This window comes from Delphinapterus leucas, chromosome 21, assembly GCF_059928025.1.
Source record: "Delphinapterus leucas isolate spDelLeu-1000000601 "Yukka" chromosome 21, BTC_Dleu_Yukka2, whole genome shotgun sequence".
Lineage (NCBI taxonomy): Eukaryota > Metazoa > Chordata > Mammalia > Artiodactyla > Monodontidae > Delphinapterus > Delphinapterus leucas.
Genome location: NC_143149.1, coordinates 33,573,690 through 33,591,058, shown reverse-complemented (window position 1 = coordinate 33,591,058; position 17,369 = coordinate 33,573,690). Strand labels below are relative to the sequence as shown.

At 44.9% G+C, this 17,369-nt stretch overlaps 1 protein-coding gene across 10 annotated transcripts in view; it reads left to right on the top strand.

Annotated features, from left to right (window-relative positions):
• INTS10 (integrator complex subunit 10) overlaps window positions 1-16,977 on the top strand; it is a 36,889-nt gene extending 19,912 nt beyond the window's left edge. For 6 of the 10 annotated variants that reach the window (XM_022571374.3, XM_022571373.3, XM_089903814.1 and 3 more), the window contains 8 exons: window positions 1,006-1,088; window positions 1,802-1,954; window positions 4,626-4,734; window positions 9,221-9,300; window positions 10,690-10,852; window positions 11,689-11,782; window positions 14,439-14,516; window positions 16,587-16,977. In XM_022571374.3, the coding sequence (XP_022427082.1) occupies window positions 1,006-1,088; window positions 1,802-1,954; window positions 4,626-4,734; window positions 9,221-9,300; window positions 10,690-10,852; window positions 11,689-11,782; window positions 14,439-14,516; window positions 16,587-16,743 (917 nt within the window). In that variant the 3' untranslated portion in view covers window positions 16,744-16,977. Of the gene's footprint in view, window positions 1-1,005; window positions 1,089-1,801; window positions 1,955-4,625; window positions 4,735-9,220; window positions 9,301-10,689; window positions 10,853-11,688; window positions 13,612-14,438; window positions 14,517-16,586 lie in introns of those variants that run through there. The other 4 variants (XM_022571377.3, XM_022571376.3, XR_016391190.1 and 1 more) reach the window with 3 other exon arrangements.
• Window positions 16,978-17,369: the final 392 nt, after the last annotated feature.

Genomic DNA, 17,369 nt, shown 5'->3' with positions numbered 1-17,369 from the left:
ATTCTTTTTTCAGCAGGAAATCTAATCAGTTATAAATATTCAAATAACCATTTACCTCTTAGCTCGTGCACTGGGGGTGTATTATAATCAGGGTTGGGGTGAACTTGGAGGGGGGGGGTTGGTCTTTCTGTTAAAATTTATATTGCTGGCCTTTTTCTTGCTGGGTTTGTCTGGTGCTTTTAGTCGCTCTGCCCGCTGCTTTGTGCCCCCTCCAGCCACATGTGACTAAGGCTGCAGAGGGTGGTGCTGTGATGCCTGACTTGACTCCGTTGCTTGAAAGCCCAAATTCCAAACACTGCAGAAAGCCCGCTTTGAGCATAGACAGAAATGAGAGGGAGTTTCCTCTGTATAATATTTACACTACTGAGTATTTCAGCACTACTCAGAAATCACTAGCACTCTGCTAACCAGCATATTTTCCTGTACTTTGGGATCAAGGCCGTTACTTTCCTCCTGGCCAGTGGACATTTGTCCCTGGCCTGCTCCTGTCACGTGCCTATACAGGCCCCTTGTTTGATGTGTCGTGTCATAGTTTCTAAGTAAACATTGCATCGTCCAGTTCCTCCTTGTCACATCTAGAATGGTGAACAGGTATGTGACTTTTGGAGGGGATGTTTTTCTTTAGGCATAAATCGACTTAAAAAAATGAGTGAAACTCTTAGTGTCATATATTTATTACTTTAACTGGGTGAAAGCAAAGCAGTTTAAAAGATAAAGTAATGTGTGAAAAGCATTTTGAGCAGCTGCTAGCACATGATGTGTGCTTAGTAAGTGTTGGTGCCTAATAAGGTTATTGCTTGTGTATTACTGGTAAGTATTCTGCCCTAACTTTACTATCTAACTGAAAGTCCAGACCATTGTTTTAGAAATCAAAGTCTAAAGTTACATCCATTTTTTGGTAATTTGTTTCTCTCTGACTATTGTTCTGTTGGTGGGTATGTCAGTTTTATTCTCCGCTTCTGTGTTACATATTTCTGGTAAATTAGCTTTTGAATTCTTGCTCAGAATTTACAAGAATTTGTTTGGCGTGGAAGACGGATACTTGGCTTTGGTTGAGAATCTTCCTCAACGATGTGATCATCTATCAGGTAATGTGTGTTTAAGTACCTGTGTCTTGACCACGGTTGCTGTGAGCATCTTCAGCGTGAAGGTGTGTGCGTTTCCTCCTGCTCTGAAGGCAGATGTTTCTTCTTCACTGATGAGGGGATTGTGGTCCACTTTCAGCTGAGAACAGCTCCAGACGGCAGGCCCACATCTGGGTTACTTTTGGGGGGTCCAATCACACCCCTCTGTAAAAGTAAGAGTTTTATTTCTCAGTGAAAGACAAACACTGCTCACCCCTCCTCTCTGCTCTGGGGGAGCCCTGCTGCCTTGCTCTGCTGTCCTCGAGCTACTTATGTCCAGAAGCGAGAGAGGATTCTGTAACGAGAGGGAGAGCTTCCAACCCCTGTTGTTGAAATGGGCAGGTTGCAGCTTCCAGCCTTCATGAGGAGAAATGGCATTAGTAGTAAAATATTCATAAAGAAGTGGTATATCCAAAATGTACTCTACCAAAGAGCTTGTGTCATTTTATTTAGTCTCAAGAATTAAGACTAGAAAGAAAAATCTTTGTATTTATGAAGTCCCCCTACAGATCCTCCACGTAGCTTTAGCTAAGTTTGTTTGATTCTGTAGCTGTGTCCATTTCCTCCTCAAATGATTAAGCACAGGTGCCTGATTTGTGGTTGCTTGCTAGGGGCATAATTAGCTCTGGAGATTCTTTAATGGCACTGTGTTTCCCTCCTTGCTGTGACTTTCTAAGGGTCAATATAAAAAGGCCATAGCCAGCCTGCACCACTTGGCAGCTCTCCAGGGGCCGCTTCCTCAGCCACAGATCTCGGGACAGGGGACCTTGGAGCATCAGAGGGCGCTCATCCAGCTGGCAACCTGCCACTTTGCCTTGGGGGAGTACAGAGTGAGTACTGGGTGCCTGGCATGGGGACGTGCAGGCGCACTCGGTAACCTTGGGGCTTTCTTTTTTTTTTTTCCCAGAGTGGCTTTTTAATTCAGTGCATGTTTACTTGAAGCTTGCTCTTTCTTCCTAGATTTTATTATCTCATCTGCTGGTGAAAAGGTTAGTGATGCTGTTTAATTTCCTCCTTTCTATAGCTTCCCTCAAGTTAGGCTTCCATACTTTTCACATTTCCCGCTCATTATTCCATTTGTTTGAGGATGATTTTTACTTTCTTGCCTGGAATCCCTTTAGAGTGAGTCAGTCCTCTTGTACTTGGACAGAAGAGGCCTTCACCCAGTGGGAGATGGAGATTCACAATAGCATATCTGAACCTCAGGTTCTCTTTTTACGTGGTGGTGACACCTCTTAGGGGTGTTGCAGGAGCAGCTGTATGAACAGACCTGCCTTCTCCATGCTGTGAGACCCTCCTTGCATGGTGGCCGCACAGCTTCGGTCCGCAGTAAACACCTGCATGCGGTGAGCGTGACCAGCGCAGCTTTATACGCACAGTTACTGGATAGATTCAGGTCACACCTTAACACACCAACTCGGATTTCTTCTTGTCTCTCTATAGAGATTAAGTTGATTACTTTGTGATTAAAAATGCTAAATTAAATTTTTTCACTTGAACTTTGAAATATGATTTACAATTTGCCATGATGAATTTTAGAAAGGAAAAGTTAATAAGTATGTGAAGTATGTGCATTTAAAATTGAAATGCTTTTCTACCATCACTTACGTTGTCAGGTGCCTAATTCTAAGTTTCAGTTGATTCCTTTTGCGAACTTAAGAGAGCACATGGTTATGCACACAGATACACATGTGTCGTGTAGAATTAGACAGCCGTGCACGGTACTGCTGTTCTGCATTGTACGAGGGAACGTACGATAAACTGGTAGATTTGATTAAGCTATGCAGACTCATTCTCTCTGAGGGCTCCTGTTACCACCTCCGTGCGGGTCGCTCTTAGGCTTTCATCTTTGGTTTCTACCTTACCTGATTCCTGAGTCTCTGACTGCCTGTCTTTGGCTGGGACTCAGCATGTCCAGATGTGCATTTCCTTAGTTCTCTGGACCTTAGACACCACCTGTCAAATCACAGAGACTTACTCAAGCTGGTCCTTTTGTCTCTTCCAGGATGGGGCACCAGTGCTTTTGGCATAGTGCCTTTTATTTCCACTGCCACCACCCTAACCCACGGCTTTTAACTGAGTTTGTTGCCTGTAACCATTTTTCCAACCCTATAACTTATGGTCAGCTCTCTACAACATTGCTGTCATCATTCCATTTCATCGAGGTGTTGACTTCCTGGGTGCCCCAGGGTGGGATCCCTGTTTCAAGGACATCTAATTTGAGTTGGAGAGAGAAGTGCAGGTGTTTATGTAAGACAGTTAAAAATCCAGTACTAGCAGTTTGCCTCAGACCTGTGCACAGCAGCCTTTCAGGGAAGGGTGGTTTCGCCCGGGCCCACACCCTCAGGGAAAGAAGGTGGGTATTGAAGGGAGGGTGGCGCCATGTGATTCTGAGTTAACCCCCGGTCGCACTACTCACTAGTGCTGTGACCTGTCTAACTCCAGGGTTCAAGTTCTTAACTCCCCAGCTGCCGACCTCTCAAAGCTGGAGCTTCACGGCCCTGTGGCCATGGGTGATTCTGGATGTGCCAGGATACCGACCCCTCAGCCCCAGGCAGTTAGCTGTGGCTTGGGCAGCTAAGCCCCGGATCATTTGCTGCCAGCACTGAGCAGCCTTACAAATGCTATTTTCTGGAAGTGCCAAGACATGAAAAAGGTTGGGAAGATTCCACTTCGTCATCTGTAAAATGGGGGTAGTAGGGGGTTGTGCCTGACACACAGGAGATGCTCCCTCAGCCGATTCTGACTGTTACTACTGGAATTTGATGGGTGGACAGAAGGTGATGCCCTGCTCTCTGTGGCTTGAGACCACCTGCTCCGTGGGCACCTGGGGCCGCCTCTCACCCAGCAGCACGTCATTGGTCCAGTTTCATTTCTGTTTCCTAAACCACGCCCTCCTTCCCCTCAAGGGAATTGCCAAAACCAGTAGAAAGCCTTCCCCACGTCGTCTTTCTCTCCTCCTTTGAAAACCCGTTTTTCTGTTTTCCATATTTCAGATCCTGCCCCCCTTTAAGGCTTAGATCACCTCCCTGCCTGAAATTTTTCCTGCTAGTTTAGTCTGTGGGTGTTTCTACTTAGCTTTAAATTATGCTCTAAACATAACATTTTAGTCCGCCACCATGTGTCCCGTTTTGTTAATTTTTCTATTCAGTGAGTTAGTAAATGTCCTTAAGATAGGGACATACTTCTTTTGGATTCCACTGTGCTGTGATACACTTTGGTAGTTTAGTTAATACTTGATTAATTTTTAGGTTTTGTTCTTTTGTTTTTTAACAGTGAAGAATGAGTTAGTGTTCCCTGAATGGTCTAGTACGTGGATTTGATCTCAGTTATTTTTCTACACGGTGTCAAGCAGACAGTACTGGTCACGTGGCGTCCTGGGGCCGTGCTCCCGAGCTCTGTGCACAGGTGGCCCCACTTGTGCTGCATAGGTTTTAGTTACGTAGATTTGGTTTCAGTCAGAAACTTTCAGTTAGTTCCTTCTGGTCTTGTCTTCTCTAGATGACGTGTGAGAAAGTCCTTGATTTGATGTGCTACATGGTCCTCCCCATCCAGGACGGAGGCAAGTCACAGGAAGAACCCTCAAAAATAAAGCCCAAGTTTAGAAAAGGTACAGTGACAAATTTTATTTTTATTTTATAGAAATAGCTTTAGGACCTAAGGCTGGGAATTTTTTGTAATTCCTGACAACATAATACCATGTGATCTGCAGAGCTTGACAAATTGTATAAGAAGCGAAGTGCTCGCCAAGCTTTTCGTGGCTCTGATTTCATAAGCAGCCATACATCTGTCCTTCTTCCAAAGTTCTCATCAGTTCCTGAGTTTGTTGGCTCTTTGAAGAATATCAGTGAGCTCCTTTTCCTATCTTTACCAATTCTAGGAAATCTTATAATACTTAGTTGAGAAGGATCTCTTAGCTTGTCTCTCGGGCTGTTTTGAGCTTTACCTCAAGTTGCTCATTGTTGAAAAACTACGTAAATTGAGCTGTGATGCTTCATAGGAAAGGAAGAGAGCCCCACTGTCATGATCTAAGTTCCATCTTAGAAGTTGGAAAAAGATAATCTGTCAAACCCAAGCCAAGTAGAAAATGGGGAATAATAAAGACAAGAGCAGAAACTAATGAAATAGAAAAAAAAATAGAGGAAATTAATAAAGCAAAAAGTTGGATTTCTGAAAAAAAATAGTGAAATTGATGAACCCCTAACAAGATTGACCAGGAAGGTAGTAAATACAAATAACCAATATCAGGAATGGAAGAGGGAATGTCACTCCAGATCGTGCTGAAACCAGAAGGACAGTAAGAGAATAGGTTATGAATAACTTTATGCCAATAAATTTAACAATTTAGGTGAAATGGAAAGAATTCCTTGAAAAACACAACTTACCAAAACAGACACAAAATGAAATAGAAAATCTGAATGTTTTATATCTATCAAAGAAATTAAATTTTGTTGTCAAAAACTTTCCCACAAAGAAAACTCCAGGCCCATTTGGCTTCACTGTGAATCTTGTCAAGCATTTAGTAAGAAATAACTCCAATCCTGTACACACTTTTGGAGAAAATAGAGAAAGAGGGAACACTTACCAATTCAGTTTTTAAGACAAACATAACCCTGATAGCAAAACCAAACAAGAGAAGAACATTAAAGGCCAGTGTCTATCATGATCTTAGATGCCAAAATTCTTAACAAAATATAAGCAAATACAGCAATATATAAGAAAGATAATACATAATGGCCAAGTATACCGGAAATGCAAAGGTGGTTTAACACAGGAAAACCAGTCACTGCAGTTCACCACATTAGCAGATTAAAGGAGAAAAATCATAAGATTATCTTAATAGATGCAGACAGAATTCAATTATGTCTGTATTTATTATTCATGATTTTTTAAAAATCTTAGTAAACTAGAGATTGAAGGAAACTTCCTCAGCATCATTCTTAACTATGAAATATTGAATGCTTTCCCCAAGACCAGCATCAGTACAGGGGTGTCTGCTGTCAGCACCTCAATTCAACATCCTGGAGATTCTAGCAAACACAATAAGCAAGAAAAAGAAAGGTTGAAAAAGAACCGTTTTTATTCGCAGCTACATATTTGGCTACGTAGAAAAGTCAAGGAATCTCCAAGTAGAATAATATCAAACCCCATAAAATACTTAGGGATAAATTTAATGAAAGATGTGCAAAATCATGTTTGTAGGTTAGAAGACTCAATATTGTTAGGATACCAGTTCTCCCCAAATGTCTCTATAGATTCAATGCAATCCCAGTCAAAATCCCAGCAGACTTTCTTTTTTTAACAGAAGTTGACAAACTGATTCTAAAATTTATATGGAAATACTACAACAGTTTTGAAAAAGACTAACAAAATGACAAGTGACCCTACCTGATAGCAGGGTTTAATATAAAGCTACAGTTATCCAGACAGTATTGGCACAAGATTGGAGAATCCAGAAATGGACCCACATAAGTATGGTCAAATGATTTTCCATGAAGACGCCAAAGTAATTCAATGGAGAAAGGAAAGCCTTTTCAACAAATGGTGCTGGAACAAAGGGATCTTCATGTAGAGGAAAAAAAGATCCTCACCTCCTACCTCACATTTTTCCCAAAAATTAATTTGAGCTGGAGCAGAGAGACGAAAAGGAGAAGCTAAATGATAACATTTTTTTAGAAGAAAATTTCTTTGAGACTGGTAGTAGGTTCCTTAGGACACTAAAAGCTTTCTAGAAGACAAAAGCATGACAGTTTTGATACTTATTGGGAGTTCATTGTACTATTTTGTTTACTTTTTATATGTTTGGGATTTTCCACAACAAAAGGTTGAAAAAACTAGACATAGCCCAGACCCCTTCAAAAATTAATATGTCTGTGGAACAGAAACAGATCAGGTGGATAAGACTTGACCTAGCGGACATCAAGACTAATTTTAAAGTGTAGCATTGGCGTAGAGATTGACCCCAGGAACAGAATAGAGAATGAAGAAACTGGTAGCATTACAGTTCAGGGGAGGAAGAATGAATTTATCCTGTAAGTGGTACTGTTACAGTTGATTATCCAAATACAAAAACGACAGAAAAGAGATTCCTCCTTCATACTACAAAAGAACCCTTTAAATTTTAAGATTTAAATATTAAAACTAAAACTTTTAAACTTTTAGAAGAAAATACAGAAGACGATCTTTGTTGCTTTCTAGTTAGAGAAGGATTTAGGCTACAAAGATTTGATCACGTTAAAATCAAAATACCGACAAAAGATATTATGATCAAAGTGAAAAGCTATAGACTATAAGAAAATTGTCCAGCACAATTTATATATTTATATACTTATATATTCAACAAAAAATTAGTATCCAGAATTTCGAAAGAGCTCCTATAAGAAACAAATAACCAACCCCCCATAGAAAAATAGGCAAAAAATATGAACAACAGATTCACAGAAGCCAAATGGCCAAAAACTACTTGGAAAGATTCTCCACCTATTATTAATACAGGAAATTCAGATTAAAACAATAAGCTATCATTTTACATCAGGATGCAGAGAGTAAAGGGTGGCCGTATTGACCATCAGGACGTGAAGATACGCATCGCCCACGTGCTTCTGGAAGGCACATAGATTCATATGGTCACTTTGGAGAGCAGTTTAGCAGTACCAAGTTGCATATCTCACTACCTGGTTATGTGCCCCTTCCAAGTATAGACTTTAGATCAGTGATCTCCAAACTTGGGCCCTCACCTACTGGGTCATGAATTTCCCATAGAAATTTTCTTTTTTAATGAGATAGACTGTAACAGTATTATTAAAATGAATGTATCTCCACTAAAAAGGGTAAATTTTATTTCATGAACCTTTTGTTTTAGACACACAGTTGACCCTTGAACAATGCAGGAGTTAACCCAGGGGCTCAGACCCACCCCTCCCCGCAACGGTCGAAAATCTGGGTACTGCCCTCTGCCTCAAAAACAGGAACTGACCAGTGACTCAGCCTAGGGCAGGAAGCTGGAACAGTTTGGATAAAATCAGGGCTCAGACCGCAATTCTTTTGATTCCACATGTTGTGATCTCTAATCCAATACAAACTTTTCCCCACAGTTAGTTCATTTAGAGATCTGTAAGATGAACATGCAGACACTGTATTTACTGAAAAATCCATGTATAAGTGGACCCGTGCAGTTCAGACCTGTGTTGCTCAGAAGCCAGCTGTATGAACATGTGTAAGTGTGTGTGCACAGGGTTGCCATGTGAAAAGCATATTTATTTCTTGCTACTTCTTGCCTCTGGGGTACAGAGGATTTAGGATAGAAAGAGCACACAGCATAAAGGAAAGGACTATGGTCTTGGTTTGAAAAACAACCATTGCTTAAAGTTTTTTCCACAAGTGCACAAGAGAATATATATAAGAATGTTTATTTCAGCATTATTGGTAATAGTGAAAAATTGGAATACTCAGTGTTTACCATAAAAGAATGGATAAATCAGGTGTGGTCAGTGTAACCAACAGAACACTACGTAACACAGAAAACCAATGCGCTAGAGCCACAGATATTAGTACCAAAAACAATCTACAGAAAGATACGTACGCTATGACACCATTTATATAGTAGACTGAAAACACACGAAACGTTTCTCTGCAGTGCGTGAATATAGATTCCTGTGTTAAAAGCAGGCAGTGTGCACAGGAATGATGAACCCCCGTTCAGAATAGCAGTCTTCTCTCAGGAGGGAGGCAGGAGTGGCATCAGAAGAGAAGTGAGCTTGCGATGCTTTATATTAAAATCTAAAACTAAAGCAGATGTCAGCATTTTATACAGCTGAGTGGTGAGCACTCTGCTGTTTGTAATAATCTCTGTTATTTTCTATGTATTTGAAATGTTTCATAAGTATTTAAGCAACTTTAGAAATTTAGATTGAGAAATGAAATCCAGAGACGATTGAAAAACCAGTTTCACCTTCACTAAATGTAATTTTGGTTTAACTGTGTTGAGACCATGTGATTGTTGCTTATCCTTCTCCTTTTAAGGAAAGCACTTTAAACATTTGCTTCTCAAAGCTCTTTTCTTTGCTACTAACAAATATATTGTGGACTTTTCTTAGGTTCAGATCTGAAGCTTCTGCCTTGTACCAGCAAGGCTATCATGCCCTATTGCCTGCATTTAATGTTAGCTTGTTTTAAGGTAAGCTTCACATTGATTAGTGTAAAGGAAATTAATTTGCAAGATTGTTCTGATGATCTAGAATGACTTGAATTGAGAGCCTTAGGCACAAATGTTAGTTTAGTCCTTTGAAAACAGGTTGGTGTAGTGAGGAAAGCACATGGGCAAGGAATTAACAAATATTTATTAAATATCGACTGCACTACTGCAAAGATGAGTAGGAAATAATCCCCATCCTCGAGAGGTTTATGGGTAACAGTGGGGCAGATAATTTACAGGTAATAGTGGGGTGGATATACAAATAACCTTGCCTGTGGTAGTGTCCAGTAAATATTTTATGAATTAGCCTACGAGTCAGGATATATTAGCTACAGAAGAAGGGAGCACAAGTGCTGTTGGGCTTATGGAGGGATGTGAGTTCATTATCACAGGGATAGGGCATGAGGCTGGGCACGTGCAGAGGCCCAGCAGAGTCAGGAAAGCCTAAGGACCGGGCTGTGGGGAGTGGAGGCCTGGGGCGGACAGGCTGAATTGTCTACAAAGGCTCATGAGCAGCGGGCAGCAGTGTCGGGTCTCCCCTTCAGGGCGGTAATTCCCAAACCTGACTCTTTTTTTTTTTTTGAATGGCTGTGTCCACTTTATTGATGTGTACCACAACGTATTTAATCTTTCTCCTGGTGCTGGACATTTAGGTTATTCATCTCGTCCTATCCATGCCCCCCCTTTTTTTTTTTTAACATCTTTATTGGGAGGGTGGGAGGGAGGGAGACGCAAGAGGGAGGAGATATGGGAACATATGTATATGTATAACTGATTCACTTTGTTATAAAGCAGAAACTGACACACCATTGTAAAGCAATTATACCCCAAACCTGACTCTTGATCTGAAGCATTGAGGCGGCAGAAACAATTTGAAGTGACTTCAGGCACAGCTGCCAGTTTAGAACCAGAAGCCCTTTGACAGCTTCTCACTTCACACCCCTGCGTCCTCCTTCCCGTGGCTCCCGCCGGCCTTTCTCCCCAGTCCCATGGTCTCCTCAGACCCCTCTGTCTAAGGGGGCCTCTCGCCCGCCCTCCATCCCCCCCCGGCCCCTTAAAAGAAGTCCCCAAATTCTCTTCTGTTGCCCAGACCACTCACCTTCCTCGCACCCTCATCCCCGCGTTCAGAGCCTCAGGCCCACCCTGCGTGTCCCGCTCCCGCCAGGATGCTCACGAGGGTGCCGGGGAGCCGGTTTCTGTGGTGGGGCCCCTCCTCGCCGGCAGCGGTGACATTTGCCAGGCAGGCTTGACTTCTGCTGTCCCTTCTGACTAGTGACCGTAGTCACGCACTTCCCTGCAACAGTGTTTTGGGGGAGGTGGTATCGGGCATGTGTGAGATCACCCCGTGACTCCCTCCCCTCTGTCCTGCAGCTGAGAGCCTTCACAGACAGCAGAGACGACATGGCGCTGGGGCACGTGATCGTGCTGCTTCAGCAGGAGTGGCCGCGGGGAGAGACCCTTTTCTTGAAAGCCGTCAATAAGATTTGCCAGCAAGGAAACTTCCAATATGAGAATTTTTTCAATTATGTTACAAGTATCCTTTTTCTTGTTTGAGCAGAAGAAATGCTTGGTACAAAAATGAACCATTTGGGGTAGAAATAATGGTTTTGGTGATTTGGGGGAAAAGGAGAAGGAATGGTGACTTAAAATGGGATTGTGGCAGCTGGTTTTGTGAAAGTCATGAATGGCTTCAAAGAGGAATCAGGAACATGGACAGCCGTGTTGCATTTTCCACTTCAAGTGGCTTCTTAGGAAGGTACCCAGGGTGCCTGAAATAAGAGCCTGCAGGCTCCCTGCAGGCCCAGAGTGACTGCTGGGGCCGTAGACTGTGATTCTCTGTTGGCCTTCCTCTGGGAACAGGGTCCCTGGGGTCTGGGGTTACAACAGCAGCTGGTGGCCCGTGGGGCACCCGCCAGAGAATCTCCTCCACCCAGCACTGGCTTTCGTGAGGGGGAGCATTGTATTTCATACTGTTGGTTAGGGAAAGGTCTGCTTCTCTTAATACATTATTTTTGAGTTGCAAGGCGTCTGACATCCCTCTCCAGGTACCTAGAGCAGCATTTCTTAATCTTTGGGCCAGGGGGAGGGGGGCGGTGTGTATAGCACCTCTACCGCCTCTTTCTTACTAAGAAAACAAAAGATTCTGCTCTTGGGACCCTATAGGCTCTGCTCAGTCAGCTACCTGAGAAACATGTTTCTCTTTGTGAGGGCGTTGGGCTGGCATAGGAACCGCTGGGTCTGGACTCAGGCAGCGCTGGGTTGTTGGTGCGGTCGCCATGGGCAGGTCTCTCAGTGGCTGCGAGCCTGTCTGCTCCTCCAGGAGAGCAGGGCTCCATGCTTTCTCACGTGGTTCCCTGAATCTGGCCTCAGATATCGACATGCTGGAGGAGTTCGCCTACCTGAGAACTCAGGAAGGTGGGAAGATCCATCTGGAACTCCTGCCCAATCAAGGGATGCTGATCAAGTAAGGGCACCGCCTCCTGCCCTCCGTGCTGAGCGCCCGCCTTCGTGTGCTCGTGGGAAACGTTTGTAAATGTCGGTGGCTTGCACACAGTCATTAGAAAGGAATACAAACCTGGTCTCTGTTTTGGAGAGTAGATTTGATTCCGGGAATCCTTTTGAAAGACTTGGCATTTCCTTAACTACATTTCTGATAGAACATTGTTTAAATTGGGGTAGTTCTGTCACTTTTGACACTTACTTCACTAGACAAAAGTCTTACTCATGGTATCTTTTCTGTTCCAAAACTTACAGACTGATCCTATAATTTCTGATTAGAAGTAGGTGCTTTTAATTAAGAAAAGCCATGCTTAACTAAAGTTGAGCTGGACTGGGAAAAACTGCAGACCTAACTTCCACACTGTACTTGGGCCTCAGTGTTGACTGAAGCCCTGCTGAGCACCTGCCTGCTCAGCAGGGTGGGGCTTGGTCTTGGCACTCCCCACTCCTGGATGAAATCAGTGACCATTTATGATTTTTAAATGCCCTTGCTTCTGCCCTTCAGTCCTCATTGCAGTTTGGACAGTACATCCTCTGTGCTGCAGACGCCTCGCGTAGTGTGATGTCCATACCTCCTCCTCTGCGTCCTGCACGTTCAGCGTGTGTGGGTCAGGATCAGAGTCACTGCAGGAGACCGAACCCCGAGTGAGAAGAAAGTGTTGCTGAGGCTGACAGTCTCCTTTTTCCCTCACTTGTGAAAGGGACGAGTTTTCAGTGCAAAGCCAAAATCCGCATCTCGTGCTGTCTTTGGGGAGTGTTGTCGAGAGGGAAGTAAGAAGTGTCCCTCTGGACTCCCGTAGCCTCGGGGCTGGGGCATCCAGGCAGCACGGTGTCCTGTCAGGAATGGGAAGGTGGGGTGCTTGTCCTTCACCTTGCAAACATTACTAAAGATTCTGAGCATTTGACATGAAAGCGCAAGACCTTTATACGTTAGCTGGCTCAGGCAAGGGGACCAGACACGCTCAATTTCTCACTCTGGTAGCTCCCCTAGAACGTGGGGAAAATAATTGCGTGATTCAAAATATTCTTCACCGTGCTTGAGAGTAAAGATGGCTTTTTGACACGGAAGCCTAGGTAACCCCTTTTACGTTGTAATTTGCAGGTTTTGAGCCTGGACACACAAACATACCTTTAACAGCTTTTTCTTTAATTCCCATTAATGCTCACCATACAAATTGTCATAATACGGAGACAACCTCAGTAGAATCAACTCCGTTTACTTAGATTAAACCTGAGTTTAATAATCCTCACACTAGATAATGCTTAGCTGTGAATGTGAGAGAAGAGGCTGTCAGAAAATCAGTGGTTGAGTCTCAGACTTCATTCTACTGAACCTGTCTTCTCCAGCCAGTTTTATTGAGCTGCACAGTGACACGGGAACATGCAGACAAGCCCTCGGACGAGTAGTGAAGGCGAGGGCTGTTGGACACGCAGACGGTGTCCTTAGTTAAAGAAACCCTTAATTTCTTCTAACTCCCTGTAGAAGACCATTAAGTCTCTTAGGAAACCTGCTGCTCCATCAGTTTGGAAGCAGGACTAGGGGCTGTTGCTTAGTGAGCTGACAGTGTGAGTCTCAGGGTTCATTTGAAACCTGCCTTCCAAATTTCTGATGAGAAGCTACCGTGGAGAAGCGGGCCGCCTGAGACAGTTGAGGTATGGTCGGGATCTTGAGTAAAACTGTCACATTCCTTTTCCCTTTGGGTCGCAAACATTGTCTGAAGCCATTGTGGACCTTCTGGGGGGCCCTCCAGCCGAGCGCAGAGATGCAGGGAGCAGAGTCCAGCCTTCCCCCAGGTGAGGCTGTGAGTCTGTCCTGGTTGTGGCGTCTGGGCTACAGCAGGTACGGTACCAGCGCCGAGGTCACGGGGGCCTGACTGGCAGGAGGGACGAGCTCTGATTCTTACCTACACGTGCTGCTCTCGTGTATTCTGAAGTAGAGAAATGCTTCTGTGCTGATGCTTGCAGTACCCCGGGTGACACAGAAACCCGTGTCCTGTGTGTGCCCCGAACTGGGTGCGTGATGACGTTCTCAGAGGTGATCACCCGGCTAATGTACTCATTTCTGTTCTTACAGAATCCCACAAAGCCATGGCCCAGACTCTTGTTTTCCCCCATCTGTTCCTTTTCTCAATACTTTTTGAAATTTAAACTCAGCCTTTCTTTATCAAAAACATTGCCAGCCTCTCCAGTCCTCTTGAAAGGGCCTCTTCAGTCTGGGGCTTCAGTCCCATCAAAGATGGTTCTAAAAAGTCACGGGTGTCTTTCTGGGATCGGCATGGACGTGGCAAACGTGGAGAGCAAAGGCGCTGGATTTGAGATTCTCTCCACGGCCGTTCCATGGCATCTCCCCATCCTCTCCCCTGGCTCTTGCTTTTCATGCCAGATCTCAGCGGGCTGAGCCGGAGACTGGCAGCCGAGAGGCCTGTGGACCCATGTGGGCCACAGCCGTGCAGCGGGGGGGCTGGTAGCCTCTGTCCTCCCAAAACAGCTGCTCGAGGCCTGAGGCTGGCGGTTCTGTGCAGCCTGCCCCCCGTCTCATGCGTTTTCTCTGGAGTGTTGTTTTTAAGTGCAGGCTGAGTCGGTGTGGGTGTTTGAATGCCGCTGTTTGCTGTTTTTTAAAGGCCTTCTAGCCCTCCCATGGGGTTACTGCAGCAGGAATTCTTACCTGTGCTTCAGCCCAGCATACAGACTGCTGACAGGTACCAAGTGGACACACCTGCTCATAGTGTACTGTTTGTCGACATGTTTTACTGCCCATGGTTTTCAGCTCTTTGTTCCTCAGTGCTCTTTTTCATGCTTTATTTAATTTTTTAATTTGTTCTGCATTCCTTGGCAAACCATCTGGTTGTAATATTGTAACATTTCTTATTTTTTTCCATAAGTTGCCAGTGTTTTTGTGTTCAATTTAAAAATCATTATGGATCTGGAAATAAGTGAACGTTATATAAAACTGTGTAAGACTAAGTACACATTAGATAAGGCACTAAATTATGATTCTCTTTTGGTAAAACATAAGGCATTCGGTCCTAAATACTTAAGGATGCTGAAACTTATTCTAAGTAAATTTTTATTCTCAGATTTTTGTATTAGTGTTGAGGTCTTGGTCTAAATGGGCATAAGCACAGTATCTTCCTGCCACTGGTACTGTTTTTTCTGACCTTACCTGTCCGGATTGAAAATATTTGGTAGGCTAGAATGCTACATTTACTAGTTGACTTATCCTGGTCTTAAACCACAAAAGCTAATTCGTCCTCTTCTTCATCCAAACTTGCCAGAGCAATAAAGACTCTGATAGAAATACAGTTGAGTTGTACCACTCTTCATATGTGGAAACAACACCTTTGGCCCGTGACCAGCAGGACACAGCATTTTATTACGTTTTTACTAGTATTAAGGGGAGCGTGTGCTTGGAGCCATCCATGCCCTTTAGCTCAGTGTCTGCAAATACCAGCGTCTTTCAGTGGGTCAGAGGGAGGGCTCCCATTTGGGGTTGCAGTCTGGGTCCCCCGAGAGCAGTATCTCAGGGCAGCATAAAGGGGCTGCATGAGCTCCCAGTGGGGCTCACTGACACTGTACTTACTACTGAGTCACCAGCCAGACCTGATTAGAGATGTCCACAGAGAACTGGCTGTGCTGTCTCACTGTGTGGTTCTGTAAGCTGTCCATGGGCGTTGTAGGGTGTCCTGTAATATCTTGCCCTTCTAACAAAGCCTGTTTTGGTTTTCTTTTTCCTTCTGTTACATTGCAACTTTCTGACTTCTGTTGTACTTACTTTATATAATTCAAGTTTTACAAACAGAAACATTTTAGAGTGGTTTCAACAGTTTAATCTTGGCCAGCACCGAAAAATCTAATCTTAAATCCCCATGACTGTGTCTTAGGGAAGTTAGGCAGTAGGAGTGGAGGATGGAGGTGGCTTCTGTTTGTCTAAATCTACCAAATTACTAACTGGTAGTTAAAACGCCTTTCCTTTTGATTGAACCCATTGAATTTTGCTAGGTTTTTCTTTTGCTTCCTTCATTTTGGTGTTTGGAGTTTCCTGGGGTTTCCTCTGTAATTTCCTTCTCTGAAGCCCACCCTCCAGGGCGTTGTGAAGGACCCACCTGTGCTCCCACCGGCCCAGCCCAGCCCAGCATGCAGGGCTCCCGGGCCCCAGCAGGCCCTCAGGAAGCTTTGCATCAGCGACTCTGCTGCTCTCTCCCTGCCGGTGCCGGACTCTTGTCTTGGGGCCCCAGGTCCTCCTGCTTCTTCGCAAAAAGACCTGGAGGAGCTGTCCCGTCCTGGCATCACAGGGAGAGAGACACGCCTGTGGCCCGCAGCCTGTCACGAGGCACCGGCCGGGGGCTGCGGCCATGGCCACGCTCGCTCAGGCATCCCCCTCCCCGCTGCTGCCTCTGTGCTCAGCTGGCCTGGCTGGACCCGAACTGTGTGGCCAGGGTGGTCTGGACTGCGTCAGCCCCAAGTAACTGAACTGTGCACGAGTCACAGAGGGAGGTACAGCATCAGGGCTGCAGAAGTTAGAAGCCAAGCAGGCAGCATCTCGCCAAACATGCGATGTTTAGAATAGCCTTTTCCTGAGTGGGGAAGACGACTCTCCGGCTTTAAGTCTTTCTGAAGAGGAGCGGGCAGTGGAGGCTGTTTGGTTGGGGCTTTTTGCTTTTTTAAACTCTTCGCTAGATTTGAGGCAGCCTGTTCTCCTGCCCCAGAGTCACTGACCCGTGCTGCCGTGCTAACTGTGGTGTCTGTTTGTTTCCCTGTCGCTGCCCCAGGCACCACACGGTCACCCGGGGCATCACCAAGGGCGTGAAGGAGGACTTCCGCCTGGCCATGGAGCGCCAGGTGTCCCGCTGTGGGGAGAACTTGACGCTGGTGCTGCACAGGTTCTGCGTCAACGAGAAGATCTTGCTGCTCCAGACTCTGGCCTGACCGGCCCTCCCGCCAGAGGCAGCCCACAGCCGCGGGGCTCTGGGGAGACATAAAGCGCAGATGAGCGTTGCCGTCATCGCTCTTCAAAAGAGGAAGACCATCGGGGTTTTAACTCATTGGTCGCTTAGAAGTAGTTCCCAACAGTCCAAGAAGCTATTTCTATTTTTGTCGTATTTTGTAATTTTTGTAAAACAAAAGAAGCTGTTTTGTAAATAAAATCATCCTAAATTTGTGGGGGGGTTTTCAATTTTATTTTTAATTCTTAGAGTTTCTGAACAAGAGTGTACTTTACTTAAAAAGGCATTTCCTTCCATGTTCTCGAGATTTTCTTTTCCACAGTCAGGTTTTGGTGAATATCACATATCAACATAATGCTAGACCTTTTCCTTCAGGAAGTTTTAACACCAAAATCCTTTGTGCCAGGATGAACTTGAGTGAACTTCCACTGAAGCTGCCGTGGGGGGCCGGGGTGGGGGTCCTGCCCAGTGGCCCGTGGAGGGCGCCTCCTCTCCCCATCGGCTGCTGTCACCTGGGTGCCCTGAGCCAGACAGCCTAGCCTCCAGCCTGGTTCTGCCCAGCCCTTTACTTGCCACGTACCAGGGACAGATTCATGTCCCTCAAGCTTG